The sequence below is a fragment of the Medicago truncatula genome, chromosome 8, assembly GCF_003473485.1.
Source record: "Medicago truncatula cultivar Jemalong A17 chromosome 8, MtrunA17r5.0-ANR, whole genome shotgun sequence".
In the NCBI taxonomy this organism is placed as follows: Eukaryota; Viridiplantae; Streptophyta; class Magnoliopsida; order Fabales; family Fabaceae; genus Medicago; species Medicago truncatula.
In genome coordinates, this window is record NC_053049.1 from 16,806,489 (window position 1) to 16,827,907 (window position 21,419).

Here is a 21,419-nt window from a genome sequence, read left to right on the forward strand (position 1 = left end):
CCAAAGACAAGGGTTACGATTTGGGGAGAGCAAAGTGCGATTTTGAGACCTAAAGACGGCTAGGAGGGCGATTTCTTCAACCTTCTATCAGTTCACGTATGTTTTGATTCCACTATTGATTATGCTATTTGTAAACTCAATTATGAGTAGCTAAATCTCTTAGAGATTAGGTCTGAGATGATTCTTTGTAACCCTAATTGAACCATGTTGCTGTGAAACTCTATTTATTGTGAATGACAATCTAGTTTTTATTCAATTCAATTGTTCTTAATGCTTTTTATATCCTGATCAAATATAAATATGATTTAGTGAGAATGAATGACTACTTACCATAGCTTTCTACTTAGACAGAATTGAATTGTTCTTATAAACAGGGTTAGTCTAGGAATGGATAATCGTTTGTTAATGATATTAGGTTAATGTGCTTTAAACCTTCGAGAATTATTAGACCGCCTAAGGAATTAGGGGCTGTAGTTTGAGAAGAGGGTCCTAACTCAAGGGATTGATTAGGACTATTTTGTTAACTATCGTGGAACTAGAAAATCATTCATAAGAATAGGTGCAGTATACCAATTAGGGGAACATAGATGATTCGAAAGACCTGATCTCATCTCTCTCTTATTCTTTCCAAAACTATCTTTATATTCTGTTATTTAATTTTATGCAAACCAAAACTACTGCCTCAGGCACTAAAATAATTTACACATCCTAAATATTAACGTTATTGTTGAATTGAGATTAACACAGTCCTCGTGGGAACGATATTTTTACTACTTCGATAGTATTTGGTACACTTGCCAAAATATCTATCAGCATTCTTGCCACAATGTTTAGAAGTTTGACATGTTGTACTTTTTTTATAAAAGCTTGTCATGTCTATTATTCAGGGACCAATGATAAATAATGTAAGATCAGAAAAAGAGATTAATCTAGAGTGTTTCGTTTCACTCTCTAGATTTAATGATTTTTACTATTGCTGCACCATGTAGCGGATATAGAGGATCTAGTATTGTTTTTTAGTATCTATCTTGATTCTTTGAATTAATTCAGTTGAGAATGTCAAGTACAATTCATGATACTTAGAAACCTTCAGATTTTACTTTCTGCAGCTTGGAAAATTTTGATTTAATTATATGTTATGAATGTTATTTTTTAGTAAAATCTTTTGAAAATACTATGAAGCAGCACTTTTAGTATTAGTCACTACACAGTTCCTTGTTTGTTCAATTAATAAATCAACATTGTTCTTTAAGTTTTCTAAAGTGTTCCCGTTGCTTCATGAACAAAAGAAAGTCTGAAGAATGTAAAATAAATGTTTTGTACGTTATTTGTTGTTACACAATATATATGCATTATTATAGAAATGAAACTGTAACTCATTTTCAATTTTGTTTATCAATCAATAGTTAATGTTCTCGAAGGGGCCTCAGCCCATATTGCCGGTCCAATACATTACGGTCCAACAATCCATAATCCTCGCCACTCAAGGCATGACATAAGACCTCATGTGTGCTTCACAGCACAAGCGCAACTCCATCCATTTGGACCGTTCATACAATCTCTAACAGACTTCCGCCTTTCTCGACGGGTTTCAGAGTCATACAAATGTGCTCCTCTATAAAAGTGTGGCTCTGCGCCACACCCAAGGTACGATCACATTTTACACCTTTTTAACATTACTCTCCTCATTTCTCTCAATGACTTGGGTGCCAGAGTGTTAACCTGTACCTTGCCCGAGCACTTTCACCGGTTACTCATCGAACTTGTCCATTCCAGATCGTTGACTCTAGAAGGAGGAGAATCACTTTATGGATAATTATGTTGAAATGAATTAAAGTGTAGCACATAAATAATTCTTAAGGGACTCACAAAAAAAGGCATGATTTTGGTTTCTGCATTCAGAAATTGAATGAAAGCCAACAAATGAAATCAACAAATATAAATAAAAGGATTATCCAAAAAAATATAAATAAAAGGAAAAATTGATGAACAAGTATTTAGTGAATTCTGGTAACAAAGATAATTTTAAAACTGTGATAATTAATCATGCTCATACAATATTATGTATATATAAAATGAAACATTTTGTACAAAGTAGCATACACCCTATAAATTTCATAGTAACCTTATATCTCTCTTGAGGATGATATAGGTGAGTCTCTATGATCACTTGTTTCTCTTTTCCATGAATTCTGAACTTGTGCTGCAAACTGTAAATTCCAAAGAATATCTTCCACAGAAGGTCTTTCATTTGGTTCACTAGAAAGACACCTTACACATATCTCCATCATTTTCATCAATGATTCATCTGAACATTCCTTATGAACAAATGGATCAACAATACTCCTTCTTGCTATATCATCGGTTTTTATGCTTACATGTAACTGCATCGAGACAACGCATAAAACACCGTTAGGATTAGGAGATGTCTAGATATACAACTTTATCGACTATATCATGTCAAGTGCTTATACTAGTGGATAAGGTTAGATAAGTTGTTCATAACACAATCCGAATGCAGCCCTATTGTATAAGCATTTTGGTATAAGTTGCTTCTACATCGAAAGCCGAAAATAGCATACGATAATAAGCTATTTAGAGAAGCTAAAGAAAACAAGTTATGTTAAACTTTTAGACATGTCTCATACTATTTTCATAAGCTCTTTCAAACAGTTATAGAAATGCTTAGGTTATAATATAAGTCCAAATAAGCTCTGCCAAACACTCTCTAGGTGGTAGTTTACTTACTTTTGTGCTTAATAAAACAGAAAAGTTGGGTTTTATAACTTGGCTCATGTTTAGATAAATTTCACAAAGTTGCTTAGTTGCAAATGAGAAACTTGAAAGTAATACTCACAAGATCTTTCAATGTTCCAACTTCATTGTGGAACATTATTGGTCTTCCCAGAATGATTTCTAGCAAGATTACCCCAATATCATAGACATCATTCTTGTCTCCGTCGTTTATCCTGCACAAATAATAAGTGTAATCATCTTTTTAAAAGCAACAAATTCGATTTTAAAGTAAACAAATAAATAAACCACACCAGAACACAACAATTGATCGGAGTTTGGCTAGTTACGCCTGTGTCTCTGACAACAGCGTGTCTATCGTAGTTTTTCTAGTATAAAGTACAAAACTTAGTTTATACAATATGGTCCAGATTACAAATAGTCCGCCCACTTATCTGCGATCCAGCAAATACGAGCTGTTGGAAATCCCGCTCTCATTGCGCCTCCCCCCCCACCTAATTGAGACATTTAGGCTGCCTTCATTGCAACCTCCAACATCTTCATTGTGTGTGTGTGTGAGGGGGTGGTTTAGTCCCTCATTACCTAGAGATACGACATGCGTAGTGTTTATAAATTTTGGGCAGCCCTCACCTTACAAGGTGGTTTTGTAAGGATGAGTTAGACCCAACCTAAAATTCTACGACGAGCCATACTCAATACTTCTCAACTAATGTCAAGTAAAAATAACTATATTATATGAAATCATCAAGGCATCCTTTGCACAAGGTTTTGGAAATAGGTTATGTGACATGTCCACGTAATTGTAGATATTGAAACCTAAACATTTCCAAACTAGGGTGACCAAGTTATGCCATTAAAGGTAGCAAATCAAGTCATTCTGTGTTAAATTTTCTATACCTTCATTCTCTCTAAGTAGATATGATTACTAGATTTGGTAACATTGTAATATCAAGGAAGCACAATTTTTTACCTTGCTTGGAGATTTCCTTTTACTGCAGGAGAAGTTCCATTGCTGACCTGAATATTTATACGAAAACAGTTATACCGAGAAATATCATAAACAATTGAAGATATTTTAGTAGGAAGAGAAGAGCATATACAAACTGATATTTATCCATTTACCATTCTTTTGTTTTCAGCATAAAGTGGCAGATTATAACTGCTTATTTTAACATTATGATTGTTATCCAAAAGAATATCAGTTATCTTGAGATTATTTGAATACAGTCCAGGCACTATCCCTGTATGCAAAAATTGAATGCCTTTCACTACTCCAATTGTGGCCGCTATTCTCTGTGTCCAACTAAGCTTTTCTCCGTTTGATCCTATCGAAACAAAATGTTATTAGAAAACACATTCTTTGAAGTTTCTGGCATACAAGATATATTAGAAGGAAGATTGTAGTGGAAAATTTTCATTACCGGAGACGCGGCTTCTTAAACTTTTGTCTTGAACGAACTCAAATATGAGAAAAATAGTGTTGACACTTGAATCTTCCTGGTTGCATTCAAAAGAATGACCAAGTGAACTAACCAAATGTGAATGCCTGAGTTTTGAAATCAACTCAACATGGTGCATATAGGCCTGAGGGCTGTGCCTCTTTCGTATCTTCATTCCTCTAATGGTAATATGCATCCCATCAGAGAGCACCCCTTTATATATCTGATATCATAGTACAGGAAAATGAGTTATAAAGATTCTAAGAATTATATGCACAATTGTTGGGAGAACTATAGATTCTAAAACAATACAAAACTATGACAAAACCATCCAGTTCATACATTAGGAAAGTATCAAATAATTTTATAAAAATCAGACCAGAGATCTGATAAGTGCTCAAAAGTAACATATTTTATGCGTTAATCTAGGCATATTAGTGACTTGTTTTGCAAGTTATCTAAGAAAATAAATCATTTGTTGTAATTTAAGCATTTATGCTTTCGATGCCTTACTCTACTCAAGTTGTGCAAGAATGGCAAGCAAGGACCAAGTAACCATGTTCCAAGCCAAGCAGAACTTGCTTAAGAGAGATCCATTCGCTTAAGCGAGAAAGTTCCAGGGAGCAACACAACATCTCGCAGCCAGTTCACTTTCAGCTCGCTTGTGGAAAATGGAAATTCGCTTACGCGAGATTAATGTCCAGCGCAAATGGAATTTCGCTTTCCATCTCACTTCCGGTTCGCGCAAGCAAAGATTCAAAGACTGAAGAAAACTCGCTTACGCGAGATTAATGCCGAGAGCAATTTCAGGACTCGCTCTCAGTTTGCTTCCAGCTCGCTTACGCGAGACTCAACATCTTCAGGGGATAAGGTCCACATGGCGTAACTTCATTGGCCAACGTGGGATTTTCAGGCAGTTCGCTTGAGCGAGATTTCACGAATTTAGCCCATATAAATAGTTTTTCCTTCTCTTTCCAAAGGGGACTACTGTTTTATTTGACATTTTTCTGGTTTTAGAGAGAGGCTAGGGCTTTTTAGAGAGAGAAACACAAAGCAAGGTAGTTAAGAGTAGATTCAACCCAAGATTTGTTGAGACATCATGAGTCTAGGCATGGAATCTTCATCTTTTCTTCATCCTTTGCAAAGCTATCATAGACATATGTAGCTACATCTACCCTTGTGGGTTTTGAGGTATTCAAACAAGCTATTATATAAACTCTTGATCTTTTAATATATGGTTCTAGCTTATTTATTCACTATTGTTGTTATTCTTGTATTTAATGTTTTATTGAGATTCAAAATGATATTGACAAATACTTTTGGATCTAAGAAATAGAATAACAATCTATTTTAAGTTATCACTTTAGACATAGATTTTAATATTTGATAATCACTTTTAATCTAGAACTTAATGTTTTTGGGTCGTTTAATAGGTTGGGAAATCGTCGATTAAACGATCCAATCGACTCTGTGATTGTTTAAATGTTTGAGAAATTGACATTTAAACGATCCTTAGAAATAACGATATCATTTGGACACGAATGATGTTGTCGAGTGATTGTGATAATATCATTTATAAAGCAGAATCCGTTATTTAATCGAGAGATTGCAGCTGTTACGCTTGGTTGATATCTTTAACCCCAAGCGAAATAGCCCTATCTCGTCTCGTTTTACTTTTATGTCGAATAGTTAAAATAGTTTTACACAAACAAACAATTTATACCCAAACACTTAATGTGATAAATATTGTGAAAATGCTTATGAAATACGCAACTCCCTGCGGAAACGATCCTATTATACTTACGTGTAAATAGTTTTATGACAGTAAAAATCTTACATCAAGATCGAACTGGTGAGACCTCCGGATCATGGTTCCATCGATTCAACCATGGTTGAACCAGATCACAAATAAAGAAAATTTAAAAATTATTTAAGAAGTAAGAAAAAGTATAATATGACAAGAAGCAAAAAAAAAAAAACGGTTGAACCAACACACCTTCGTGTCCTGTATGCAGCAGAATTCATTCTAGAGATTAAAATGTATCACATCAAAAGACAATACACAGACATTGGTCATATAATTAGGTAACTCACCCAAATATCCTTATTAACAAAAATATTTATGAAGTTCAATTACTACTAACATTATTCTTTTATGTCGTGCATATTATTGACATATTTGATTCTAGTATGCAGTTTCTAAATTTAAGTGTGTAGTTAACATATTATATTCTTGTAGGTAATGGTGCAAAATATTTGGTAGAGAAATATGATTCTATATAAACCTTTATAGCTTCGAATACATACCTGACCAAGTGGACCTTCACTTATGAGACTTGATGCATCAAAATTATTTGTAGCTTCCTTAAGTTGGTCCAAAGGAAAGGTCCTATATGCAGGAAGACCAGTCCCCATCTTCATTGTTTCAGATATACACCCTGTTAACAAAGAATACAAAGTGACTATGTAGCACAAAAACTTCAAATTAAAGGTGTGTTAGGTGTCCGACACATGTGGTTTGAGTCGAACTCAATCGTCTCTAATTATTATTGGTGTCGACAAGCCACTATCGTGTCTGGTGTACATATGTATGTCGGTGTTTCATAGGTGATGTGTACATTTTTTATAATTGATCCTATCTACTGCAGCAGTATAACCAAAATTTTCTTCAACCAAAGTTTAAAATATTTGTCATACCTCGACACATATATGTTCAGAAACAAAAAATACTACCAGAAACTCTGATTTCCTTAGAATCATATAAAGTATAAACAAAACCAAATAAACACATTTTTGCAGAATTAAAGTTATGTACAAACAAAGCAAAGGATTTGTGGATTTACTTGCATCAGTGAGTAGTTTTGCAGTGTTTAATGATGATACATGTTCTATTATGGACCTTGAAGGCGCCCTCACAAGGCGTCTGTTATTGAATCGGCTCATTATATGTTTCTTTATGGATCTTGTCAGATTTTTCATGACATTTTTATCAGGAACCCATCTGCTGAAATACTCCACTATAGACCTTGCAGTACTTTTCACTTTCTCTTCATTATTTATCTGACTAATAATAACATGTTCCAATGTTGACAATGAAGTTTCTTTCGTAGCATTTTTTCGATGAACCTGATTTACAACCAAGATAACAACTCCAACAATCAATAATCCAACAACTCCTATGCTTGATGAAACAACTACTGCTTTGCTTATTGTTCCCTTATGCTTCTGTTGTCGATGAGGCGAGATATTCACCGCTAAAGCTTCACTGCTGCAGAAATTGTAACTATGCTGATCTTGTTTCTCATTTGATAAACAATTCCTAGCATACAAAACAACTCTCGTTTTTGGTCTCAAACAACTAGGTAGTTCACCTTTCAAAAGATTTGAAGATAAATTCACAAAGTGAAGATCCTCATTGCATGAAAAATTCTTGAAAAGCATACCAGTGAACTTATTTGAAGAAACATCAAGGTAATTGATCGAAGGGAGTGACAATAAAGACGGTGGAAACGGTCCTACAAAACCATTCAAAGAAAGGTCCAATTTCTGAAGTTGATATAAAGAACTTATATTAGAAGGTATACCAAGCCTAAAGCTATTGTTTCTAAGCACAAGTGAAACTATCTTTCTAGGAAGTGAAGGAAAATCAGATCCTAATGTGTTATTTTCCAAATGAAGTACTTGAAGGTTAACCAACTTATGAAAATGAGGTAATTCACCAAATAACTGATTATTTGATAGATCCAAAACTCTAAGAGTAACAAGATCATTCACTGAATTTGGTAAACTTCCACTAATGAAATTTTTCTTCATACTAAGCACAACTAAACCATGAAGTGAGCCTAAAATATTTGGAATTTGACCATTGAAATGGTTATCATCAAGTACTAATGATTGAAGATTGTTAAGATGTGAAAGTTGAGATGGTATTTCTCCACTAAAGTAATTTGAGCTAATGTTAAGTATTTCTAGTGAAGATAATTGAGCTATTGTTTCAGGTAGTGGCCCCCATAAACCAAGTGAAACCAAAGAGAGTACTTTCAAGCTTGATAAAGTGGAAAGTGTTGAAAAGAGTGTGTATGAGTTGAAATTTTGAGGCAATGAGGTGAACTCATTGGTGTTTCCAACAACATGCAACTGTGTAACATTTTCTTCATAGCACACTAGTGTTAAATATGGAGTAGGTTCAATGTTGCAGAAATCTGTGGTGCTGCTTAATGTTTTTAGTGATGAAGGGTAGCCAAGAATTTCTTGAAGTTTGTAAAGTGTTTGAGACTGAGAAAATTGTAACTGTTGTGAGAGATGAATGGTGGAAAGGAAGAAGATGAAGAGGAGTAGGTGTTGTGAATGTGGAAATGGTTTTGCCATTATTTCTTCAAGTGGAGAAAAAAGATAGAGTTGGATAAATAAGTACACTACACAGGTTTTGAACCTAGGTTATAGGAATAGGACCAAGCTGCAGTCTCTGCCATTCATTCAATACCAATGAATGAACTAACTATCTGTTCACACATGGTTCTTTCTCCTGCATATATTTTGTATGTATTGTGATGATTTTTTTTGTTAGGATTCTTAGAAATCGTGGTTGGGTCTGGGACAACCTAACAAACTCGGCTTGTGAGATGATGATTACCCTCACTTATAAACACATGTTCATGTCATTTTTGTTCGATGTAAGGCTCTGATACCTGGTTCGTGGACATAAACAACAGATCTTGGAGATACTCTGATACAATCTTAAAAATTGTGGTTGGACCTAACACAATCCCACAAAACCGGTTTGTGAGGTGAGAATTGTTCCCACTTATAAACATATGTTTATGCTATTTTTTGTGAATATCTTTGATAGAAGTCCGAGAGTTATTAAACATTGACACAGACACGACACTGACACGTCTATACAAATATTATATTGAAAACCTATAATAATATGTAACCATATATGTCACTGTAGAATACTCGAATGTCTTTAATCAAGTGTTAGTGAATACAATTGCGGACTAATCATATGCATACTTTAAGAAAATTGATTATTTGTAAACTGTCTCACACTATATCAATAGTTTTGAGATGGGATTACACTTCATGTACTAGGGAATAAAAAGCCATAAGCTTTAATGTTAGGACCCTATTCTCATTCCAACCTTACCCTTTTTTTGCAATCTACTTTCTTTTGATATTAAAGCTTTTCAGTTAGTTTGGTAGCACTTAGTAATGGCAACATATACAAATTCTTAAATGTCATTTTTATATTCTATAAAATGGTGTATTCTTCCTCCAAAAATAAATAAATTTAAAATGGTCTACTTTTTTGTTGTGTATCTCACTCACTGAAATTTGGATTGTTTTTCCCCTCTTGTCTTGTCTCCTTTAGACACCCAATAGTGTGGTCCTTCTTCATGATTAAATTTAATTTATCTATTTTAAGAAAAAATTGCTTTGAATATATATATACTATGGAAAAAATTGCTTTGTAGACATTAACCATTGTAAGTAAACACATAAAATGTAATGAACTTGAGAGTCATTAACATAATATTAATTTGGAAAATACATAATTATTGTTAGATTGAAAATAGTAACAGTAACACTTATTTTAAGAAATGATAAATGAAGTGAAAATTTATATTTTCAATGGTTAGAGCTTCACTTTGTAATACAAAGTTTCAATCCTATCGGATTTGAGCATTAATGCCACTATTTTTAATAATTTTCTCCATCCCCATTTTTTTTTAAAAGTGAAAATTTTAAATTGAAAAAATAGTGTAAGTGAAAAAGATGGAATAACAGTAAAATACTTGAGATTCTGAATTCACGTTGTGTTAACTATTTTAATAAAATAATTGTGGAATGCTAACCTGACAGGCTGACACACACATAAAAGTTTTTTGTTTAGTAACTAAAAAGTGGCATACGTGATGCCAAAAGTGTCATTTTAATCGAGTCATAATTGATTTTTTATATGTTATATACTTTCACTTATCAAACATAATTCAATGTTGATTACTTTAAGTTATAATATTGCAAACAATTGACAGTAAATTAGTGAACTTAACTAAGTTTTATAAATGTAAGTTTGGTATTATGGTGAGTGCGTTAGAATCAGTGGATCGTCGTGATTCTACCATAGATACCAAACATAGATTAAGTTGAATAGGACATCAGTGTAAGTTTTTTTATAGGGGAACAACGCTTGATCAGTGCACATGTCTTTACACACAAGTCGGATTAGTCGTCTACCTTTAATGGGTTGGAAATTGGTGCGAAAAAAAAATTAATTAAGAATTTGCCCATATTTACTATATAGTATGTATATACTATTGGTTTGAAGTCCACAGCACCCACCTACGAATCACACTATGAAAAGTACATAATAGTCGACAGAGGGTATGTTAATGTTGTTAAGCTCGTGACACATTTGTGTGATGCCAAAATATGATGTAGTGTCACATTATGGCTGATGAATGAAAGGGACAAATGACAGTGGGACCCAACCTCACGGGTCTGCTTTATAATGTTCTCGTGAAAAACAATACTTACATAATAACAACAAAAATTAAATTCATATAAAAAATAAAAGAAGAGAAGCAAGCCTATATTGATGTGTTTTTATTTTTTCCACAGATATATTAATGTGTTATTTAGTTACAAAAGAGTGAACATCGATCCACAAGTTCTAACTCAATCGAATAAAATGTCGAAATCGTTAGGTCTGACATCGTGACTAAAGTTTGAACTCCGATATATCTACTTATGTGTGTGAATTTTCAATGATTATTGTTATTTTGTTTACCTACTAAAAGAATTTTAATGTCAATTTCTTTATGACAGCAACATTGCTTTTGGAATTTCCATTTTTAGTTTGTTTTTAATATTTTTGTTGTTTATGTATCATCATAATTTTTACTATAAATATATATATATATGAAGATGGCTGTCGGATTCCTCCTACATCTTGACTAAAGTCTAGATATTTACACATATGAACTTAGTCGTGTTGCAGGTAATGTGATAGTTAGAGATGATGATGTGGTGATAGTTGAAAACCTAGAGAATGATGAAGACGGGGTTATAGATGAAAATAAGGTTGTACGTTTAGTAAATAAGGTTATATATGATATGTTGAAATATATATCATAGTCTTTTTTTGACAAGTTATATTATAGTCTTGTATATATAATTATTTTTATATAATTATCTATTTATCTTGGTCAAATTTTGTAGTTAATGAATGTCTGTTAAATCCACATATGTATTCATATGGTACAATATCATTTTCTCTAGTCGGATTGTTTCGGATTATTAAGTTTTGTGCTTGATTTATTTATCTTAGCTTTTTATTAGAATTCATACAAAGACTAAAAAAAATTATATAAGTTGTTATATTATGCTTAGTTGTTCAAATTAATTTTTAGCTAGCCATCAAATTATATATCCAAAACCAAAAACTAAAAGGAGACCCACATCTCAATTATTGAGGAATCTTGGAATTCACAAGAACCTGGTATTCTATGTTGTCACTGAAAATTTCACCCGTGACTTCTTTTTGGAGCTTTTCTCTCCCATAGTATACAATACGTTTCAAAAACAGTGAAACTGAACTGCATTCTCAAAGTGTATTATGCAACATTTAATTAAGATTTCTCTTTATTCATGCATTAGTTTATTTACCAAGTTGAAGTCAGTTTATTAATGTAAAGAACTATAAAAATACTTGAAACTGACACCGACATGTTGACACCGATGATTATTTTAGAAAACGAATTAATTGAATGTGATCAAGGGTGTCGGTGTTGGACACACTTTCAATCAGAGGTATCGATACTATAAAGGTAAAAAGTCTTGTCACCACTTAGAGCAAAGATTTTTTTTCCTGAATAATAATGTATATAGTATATATGTTGATTACATCTTTACTAAAAGGAGAAGAATAATAGAGAAAATCATAAAGGGGACAAAAATTGAACATGACACCTATTTTCATGCTGTTCAATCTTCAATAATGTACCGGTTCCTCCTTGCCCCAAATGCAAATCTCTGTATGATAACAAAAAAATAAGGCATTAAGTTCTGAACATGACAGAAATTGCTAGATTATGTTTTGGTCACTAGCCCCATGATATAAGAAAATTTAGGACGTGGGCACGGGTAAACTAATGTGACGATGCATGCAAGTATGAGATTTAGACTACCAAAGATTAGACTTTTACTTAACTGAAAATATTTGGGAATAAGCTTTCAAACCAGTGAGGAACCGGATGTATGTCGGCTTCATTGATCTGTTGGCAGGGATAGATCTAATGTTTGGAACTAAGTATTCTGCAACCTGCGAATCATCACAGATATGTTAGAAATGTAATAATGTTCCTTCACTCAACAGGTTAACATTTTGGAGGAGTTGAATCACTCGAGTAATCCATGAAGAACTTCACTTCAAATATTTTACGGATCTATAGTCTATACCATTTTCCCACTTGAGTTTATTTTCATGAAGTTATTCACAAAAGCTACAAATTTATGAAACATGAATGAACAAATCATTTGCTATGTCTATCTATCGCCATTCCCTGCTATGAAAAACTTACCACTTCGGCTGGTTCAGCCAAGACATTAATGAAAAACTTTGCCTGCAACGAACAAAGAAGTCAAGTCAGTTCACAAAACTAAGTCGAAGAAATAAGATAATTGCATATTTACCTGTTTTGTATTGGCGCCAGACATGAGAAGATCTGTTGTAACCATTCCAGGCTGTAACACCAAAAATGAAGAGGGTAAAAAGAGAAAAATAGGTTCTAAGTTCTAACAGTTGAGATGAAATGAAATGAGTGTACATTAACCATCAAAGATTCACAGGAATTTCATCCAGATGTTTATTCTTAAGTCATGTTTTCTTAAGGTGAAACGTGAAATGATGAAAACATCAGAACAAAGTAAATAACCATAAATAAATAAGAAAACCATGTAAGTAACATGGGTTTAAAAAATCAAACTTTTCTGGCAATGGATTCCGGTTAGAAGGATTTGGTTTTGATGACTGCACATTTTTAACATTCCACTAAGATCCACTACCATAATTCTCTTCGATGCAGCGAGCCCAAGTTTTTCTTCAAGCCTTTCTCCTTTTAAGAATTAAATCACTCAAGCTAGTGAACAAGAGGTATATTTTGTCATCTAAAATTTTATCTAATTAGCTCGCATGACCAATTAAAGTTAATAATAATGGCAGTAAGCCACTCAGCTTTTCAGGATGTCAAATTCATGTGTATTTTATCATAGAGAAATGATATTTGAACATCCATTTAGTGACAACTTTTGCAACAACTTTCTCTCTCATACTCACATTATTTTCTACTTTATCTCTCTATTGCTATGGTTTCCGTGCCAATACCACTTTTTTCTTTGTAAAGTATGGTTGTCAAATAAGTTTTCACCAAATTGGTTGTTCAAATAACACTCCTCTTTATCATATGATCTGCCTATACAGTGTGTTAATCTCAGGTATCATCTGATCTTTTATATTTGAACAAGACCTTCAAAACCACTTTATTGTTCAAGGGATGAAAATTCTGCAACAGGACCGGCACAGACCATCACGATATAAAGGGAAACCTAGTGTTACATAGCTCCCACAATGATTTCTAACATACCAGTACAAAATTGAAGTATTAGGCTCTGATTTATGCCACTAAATAATCCAACTATTTCAGTATTTCTTCCTAGATGGGTGGCCTTTCTATTGATTAGGGATCCAGTCGAATAACATCACTGTTTCCATTAGATCAATATATTTTGGTCAGAAGTATTAAGCTTAATTTGCTAGTTTTGCTTCCTCCAAAATGAGGTACGTACTTTAGAGGGTACAGTGGAGAGTTGTGCCTGTTGATGACGTATCGACGGTTGAGATTTTAGCTTCACATAGTTATATGTATGTATTGTATCATACTCCCTCCGGTCCTAAATATAAGAGAAGAATCTTTTTTTAGGTTCATTGAATAATCTATGTATCTAGACTATAATATGAACTAAATACATCATTTATTCAATGAATTTGAAAAAAGAATCTTCTCTTATATTTAGGACCGGAGGGAGTAATATCAATCGTTGGTTTTTCAATCAACGGCTAAAACTCTGCACTTCGTCTCCAACGCTTTAATATAGATCAACTCGTAATTTATATTACTAAAAGTTTCTCAACATTAGGGTCTGTTAGGTTTGAGAAAACTTTTTTTTTCTTCACTTTTCATTACAAACCATTATCTTGTTTTCACTTTGTTTCTTGTTTCCAAAGATTTTTTTTCATCCATGGGGTGTTAGCTTAGTAGTAATATCCTGACCTTGTAACCTCAAGGGGTGGAGTTTGAATCTCCTAGGGGAGGGGACAATTATAAAATGGCCAATATTTCCCTTTAATAAATAATAGCTTCCCCTTCCTCGTTTATAAAACAAAGAAAGAAATCGAAATAAGGTGGCAGCCTTGTAACTAAAAGTGAAAACAGGAAATAAAAAACAGAACATATTATGATACCAAACAGGCCCTTTATTATATTTTAAATGGATGAGGCAAACATCATTATTTCACCTAATTGGATAAGCATGATAATTTTTATCACTACTAAAGCTAACATAATATTGTTTAAAGTTCCTTCACTAAAGTTCATTCAGAATATGTTCGTTGCGAGTTGGGCCTGTAACTCAGAAAATGTGGCTGTAAATGTGAAGGGGTTCATCAGATCTAACACCGTAATTAATAAGGACTGGAATCATTCAGCACAACAAAAACTATGCCAAATTACTAATTCTTTGTAGCCAGATTTATTAAATTTATCATACGAATAAATAACTATAACAGCTTATATTATAGAAGACAGAAGTTTAATCCATGTAGAAATGCCTATTATACATCATCAAAGGATAAATAAGTCAAAACATACCGAAAGATTGTGAACCATGACATTTTTAACATCTTGCATCTGCAATTCTGCCTGTGAAATTTCAAGAAGACTGTTTTACTAAAGTTTACAAGATACATTAAATTGGTATTACTGCACACCATACATGTCATATGTGAAGAAAAAAAAATCAAAGTTCTTTGATGAACTGCTAGAAATGCCAATCATCTATCCAGTAAGCAGGAATTACTTTTTCTTTTGTGGAATAATGTAACTATACTATTGAAGAAACTGTATGGCATTGCAGGTCAACTAAGTAGGTTGATTATTGATTAGGTTTATTGTTAACCGTGTTATCCACCAGCTTTGCTAATGACTAATCTCCAATGAGAAAATTATATGGCCACCTTTACTTTGGCCTCCCCTCCCAACCACATTTTTTCTTCTATCCACAAGACTCATAGCCGGAACCTTCCTTAAATGATCCAATTTCAGTTCCACTCAAACCATTGTAAATACGTAATATTTGTAGTTATATTCTAGTTACATTGATTATTCAGGAATTTTATCTGATAAACTCATTTCTCTCTAAACAACTAGAATTACATTTAGAGGAAAAGAAATATTTTTGTAGGATTAGATGTGTCTTTTCTTTTCCATATACTAGTTCAAAAAGTAGCATCCTTTTAACATGATCAAGCTGATAACTGTGATGATGTCTCAATTATTATCACAGGTAGGGGTCAAAAAAAGAAAGAATCAGTATGAAACATCATAGAATTAGAAATCTGACTTGATTACCAAAAACATTTGTTGAGATTTCCCTAATTTTCTTCTCTCATTTGTATACACAGATTTGATCATACGTGATCAGATGAATATATGCAAATTAAGATACGGATGCAATTAGCTAACATTTTACATCTAAAACACCAACCTGTAATGACTTTGTCAAATGCACCACACTTCTCTTTGTTGCTCCATATGCAGCAAACCTAAGAAAAAGGGTAGAAATCAAGAATTTTCATGGCATGTATAAGACTACTGATAAAGTTGCAATATATAATGGAATCTAAGGTGCATTTTTGGATATCATCCAAAATTTACCTTTCAATACACACCCATCACCCATAAAATACCAACTCATAGGCTTTGCACGTATTGGTGAAGAATATAAAAAATAAATAAACTGAAGAAAAAACTAATGACCTTTGATTTTCATCAAAAAGCGAGTTAAATCATTTAAACCACAAAAGACCACAGCATGGTTAACCAAATAATCAACAAAAGACGATTCAGTATGGCATGTGTAATTTGGCTATCTGTCCTAGAAGACAATAACAGATAAACGGAAACAATCAAAAAGCATAACCAGGAATACGCACCCAATCAACTAATTATGTAGTAGTTCAATAAAGTCAAAAAGTACCTGGGAGTTGGTCTTCCATCTGAACCTGCCCCGTCAATATTGAAAATATGACCTCCGCGAGGTTGGCCCACCATCATCTTTATTGCCTAAATAGAAACTAAACATCCATGCATAACAGAGCACCTACTTTATTTACAGTGCCTCTTACATGAGAATATATTTTACCTCTCGACAGCATATCATCAAGCCAAGTGTGTTTGTTGTAACCACCTCACTGCATGCACAGAATTAAGAATTTCAAAGAAATAAAATGTAAGAATGATATTTAGGGTGCAAGGTCTAGTGACTCACATAAGATCCTCATCTGATGCTTCGGCAAGTGGCTTGTAGCTATACGCATTTGATCCAGCATTATTGATCTACACCATTCTCAGCATAGGCCGAGAAAGAAAAGAATTAGTAAAGTATATTTTAACAAACACATTCAATAAGATTAGGGAGTTAAAACAAATGAAATATTGGTATAGCTTTGTGTTATCAAATGCGGATGGTGGATAATGGTGGAAAGCCAAAAATTCATCACTCTAAGCGACCATATTCACCATAAAACGCCATGGTGCAGCAATCTGTAACAAATTGGCCATGGCTGTTATCAAAAAACCCTCCACCACGATCCACCATGGCCATAATTGACAACAATGATATAGCTACGAGACAATTTCAAATTATAAACAGTGTAAGAATTGAAGGGAAAGGGGAGAAGGAAGGAAAATCGCTGATGCTAAGTGTAAGTGATGATGATTGTGAATCTAACTACGAAAATAAGATGGCCAGAATTTCGCTAAGATCGTCAGCTTACATAGTAGATCAATCAAACCATGAGTTTATCAATGAGAACCAATTAAATCCTCGCAAAAAGTTTCTACTCATATTGCAAAATAAAAATTTCAATGGGAAAAAGAAATCAGACATTAGTACCCATATATCAATGTATTTCAGTTTTTCTTTAGCAAACGAAACTAGTTTCTTCACATCCTCTCCATTTTTCACATCACATGTAGTGCCCTGCAAGAAACAAAATGCGAACATGAGAACATAAAAACGAGTGATATATTTATCGTAGATGGGTTTCTACTAAGATAGAAGTTCAAGAGGAGGTACCCACACATGCTGCTCCCCAAATTCTTCTCTCAAGCTCTTGACTGCAGTCTCTACCCTTTCATCTATAAATGAATACCAAGGTATATAGAGAAAACAAAAACAAAGTCATGGAAATGAGATAAACAAGACTGTGAAATCCCAACCACTCAGTCATAATTCACAAGGTAAATTGAGACAAACAATAACACAAAAGTGATTGGTGCTTATATTTTTATACCAAGTTAGTATCAAATCATTATCAATCGTATTACACCGAAATCATATTTGTTTTCATTCTTCTCCCTTTTTTTCCTAAAACCCATAACTTAAATAGAAAGAAAATAAAACCAGCATTCAATTTAGTCCCTAAACTATGAAAAAAAAGGTAGTTCATATAGAATATAAAATTCGTAAGTTTACTTCCTAAAGTATATGGAAACGGGAAACTGTGAATTTAGCACCAAATATCTTACGATCAAAGACGAAATTGACGGATTCTATATACTTTACGAACTATTTATTATATTTGGATAGTTTAGGAACTAAATTGATAATTTATCCAAAGGAACCAAGGGAAAGATTAACAGAAAGATCAATCATTGATGAATCGATAGCAGAGTGATATACATATAACTTGAAGTGATATTGAAGTATATAGCATGAACAAATAAACAAATGCATAGTTGAAACATAATGAAAATCCAAGAAGTTATCCACACCTGATCTTGAGCAAACTAAAACGTTATCTCCTGCTTTTAGAAACTCTTTCGCCAAAGCATACCCTATCCCTAAATCATAAGGTAAATATGATTCAAGGTAATTGTTGAAAATGAGCAACTAAAGTGCAAGCAAAACTTACAAGTTACAACAACAACGAAGCCTAATCCCACTAAATTGGGTCGGCTACATGGATCAAACTATAAACTATATTTCAGTCCAACTCATTAATCTTTATATCCTTCTTAATCGTTTCTCTTATAGTTTTTCTAAGTTTTCCCGTGCATCTAGTGATTTCACTACCCTTCATCTAATATACTCTCCTTACTACAAGATCTACAGGTTTTCTCTCTAGTGTATGTTTGGTTCTACGGTGACAAGAATTGATTCAGACTAAAAGTGAGTTGAAGGTAAAATGATTTGTGTTTGAATACATTCATGTAAAAGTGATTTGAACAATAAATTTGTGTTTAAAAATCAATTCTAAAATTAAAAACTACAAATTCTAGCTTCAAATACAATCAACTCTGAAGGCAAAATCAATTCTACTCGATAGCATCCAATCATGTCTGAATCAATTCTACAACTTAAAATCAAATTTGGCCTCTTTAGAAGTAGAACCAAACATACACTAAGTTTCTGTTTGGATTGACTTAATTTTGAGCTTATTCAAAATAGCTTATGCAAATAAATAAACTTTTATATTGATTCATAAGTTATCACTAACGAAAATTGTATCTTCATAAGCTGTTTTTTCATGAACTACCTTAGACAAACTTATGAATAATACATACAAGCTTATTTATTTGCAAAAATTGTTTTGCATAAGCTAAAAAATAAAACAATCCAAAACAGACTTAAATTGTTACCTGAACTCTTAATCTAATATTGCCATTTCTAATCTTATCTCAACTATTTTACATCTGAATAGGATATAACCATGTACATATCAAGATTTTACCACTCACTGAATACTAACACTTTCATTCAACCATCAAAGAATAAATACAAATAAATTTAAATTATCCAAAAAGAAAAGACCTTTGGTTGAGCCAGTAATCAAAACGTTATAAGGAGGAAGCATGGTATTGTCGTTAGAAGAAGCTGTTATGATGAGAAAGGATGAAGAAGTTGGTTTAGTGAGAGAAAGAGAGAAGCGGTTATTATTGTTGCTGTTGGGGGTGCAGGAAGTAAATGTCGTGTTGAATTTAGGCAGACGAGAGAAGGGAGAGATGCAAAGCTGATGAGAAGAAAGCAATTGAAAGGAAGCCATTGATGATGCCATGCCAATTCACTGCTACAGCCTCAACACTTCCAATTTTCTTCTATTTACTCTTTTTATTTTTGCGGATAAAATCATTCAAATTTTGATTATTAATAAGTATTGTTTAGTCCCCATCAGCTAACTCATTTGTTAAGGGATAATGCACAATATGTGCAGGGGTCGGTGTTCGAACTCCGGACATCCTACTTATTCATTTAGCCACTAGACTACTTGATAAAAAAAAGAATAATAAGTATTATTTATGACGTTTTAAAAGTTATTTTTTACAAAAAGTTAGTTTTTATGTTTTGAATGTATAAATCATAAAAAAAAGTTAGTTTAAACTTTTTTATCAAAAAACATTTGTTAACATTTTCTTTGTTTATGTATAATGATAGTTTGATTTTCTTTTCGATTATACCTTTTAAGATGACAATTATATTAATAAAGGAGGATATGATTATTCATCTAAGTTGACACCAATGAAAATTATTTATTTGTCTTCAATGTTTTACTGGATAACATAATAGTTTTATTTTTTATTTTTTTTAAGGATGTATAACATAATAGTGAAAGACAAATTAATTATTTTGATTGGAGTCAATTGATAATAATTCATATGTGTCATCTCCACTCAGTTTTGTTCATTTGTAAATAAGAATTTACCTTTATTTAAACTAGGGTTAAATAATATAAAATAATACAGAAAATACAAAGAAACATGGAGGGACCTAACCTAAATTTAACCATCAAAAAGAAAAAAAAATGATACAAATATTATTATCTAGGGGTGTTTGTAGTGCGGTTTGAATCAGTTATGGACCAAAAATTCGTTCGATTCAAATAATTTAAATAGTCGTAATGCGGTTCGGCTTGGATGACTTCTTAAAAACTCCGATCCAACCCAATTTTATGCGGAATAATTTTGATTGGATTTTGAATATTCAAATTACAATTTCGTGAAAACATCTATTGAAAATAATATTTTAAATTTATGATAAAATCAATGGTTTGATGCAAAAAATAACTTATACTATACTAAAAAAATAACAATTATGAATGATAATAATAGTTAATGTTTGAAATAGTAAAATAATAATAGTTAACTTCTAAGTTTTTACTCAAAGAAAACAACAAATAATAGATTAAAGCGATATATTATTGTAATTGAAAAATAAGTATTGATATTTATGTATGTGATTCGGTTTGGTTCGATACAAATTCAAATTTGGCAGTTTTGTGTTGTTTTCGATCTTTTTCGATAGATTTGTGATTTTGAATTCCCCTACTTTACTCTAATTACATATAGTGTTAAATTTATTTTTTTGTCACTATAAATATACACTTTTCATTTGAGTCTCTATGAAATTTACAATCACAACTTTTGGTCCATATTTTTTTTTTTTTAGCACAAGCTAAAATGATATATATTAATAACACCGGCTATAACACCCCGCACAAGGCGTGCAAAAAGTGGAATTTCGAAAAATATTTACAAGTACAAAATGCCCAAACACAGGCACCACCCTACCACAAATCACAATAATTCAATAAAGGACCCCCATACAAAGAAGCGGGTGAGTCCACCAATCATACCAGTTAAAACTACAGTATTTAAAATTTGCTTTCATCCAAAAAAATGAATAACGCTTAACATTGTCTAGTAAACCGTGAGAATCGAAAGGCTCGTTTTGAAAAATGCATTTGTTCCGATTCTGCCAAATAACCCAAGCGCAAGAATACCAAATTCCTTGCATAAAAACATGAGTGCATCTAGGAAGTCCCGCCATGAAACAGAAATGCTTGTGATGATCATGTAACTCAAGGTGGCGCGCTGTTTCCGTCAC

General features: G+C 32.7%; 2 protein-coding genes across 2 annotated transcripts; both read right to left on the minus strand.

Moving 5' to 3' along the window:
- Positions 1-1,982: 1,982 nt before the first annotated feature.
- Positions 1,983-8,712, minus strand: LOC25501137 (probable inactive leucine-rich repeat receptor-like protein kinase At3g03770). The gene is made up of 7 exons (XM_013589742.3): positions 7,037-8,712; positions 6,501-6,631; positions 4,176-4,416; positions 3,877-4,079; positions 3,725-3,771; positions 2,858-2,969; positions 1,983-2,384 (listed from the first exon to the last, which is right to left on the minus strand). The coding sequence occupies exons 1-7, from the start codon at positions 8,559-8,561 to the stop codon at positions 2,127-2,129; spliced, it is 2,517 nt and encodes an 838-aa protein (XP_013445196.1). The 5' UTR covers positions 8,562-8,712; the 3' UTR covers positions 1,983-2,126.
- A 3,312-nt stretch (positions 8,713-12,024) lies between these two features.
- On the minus strand, positions 12,025-19,593 carry LOC25501138 (chlorophyll(ide) b reductase NOL, chloroplastic). Its single transcript, XM_013589743.3, has 13 exons — positions 19,350-19,593; positions 18,311-18,379; positions 17,613-17,674; positions 17,430-17,516; positions 16,803-16,870; positions 16,677-16,725; positions 16,512-16,597; positions 16,020-16,077; positions 15,125-15,175; positions 12,891-12,941; positions 12,779-12,820; positions 12,409-12,519; positions 12,025-12,230 (listed from the first exon to the last, which is right to left on the minus strand). The coding sequence occupies exons 1-13, from the start codon at positions 19,591-19,593 to the stop codon at positions 12,183-12,185; spliced, it is 1,026 nt and encodes a 341-aa protein (XP_013445197.1). The 3' UTR covers positions 12,025-12,182.
- Between the last annotated feature and the right edge of the window lie 1,826 nt (positions 19,594-21,419).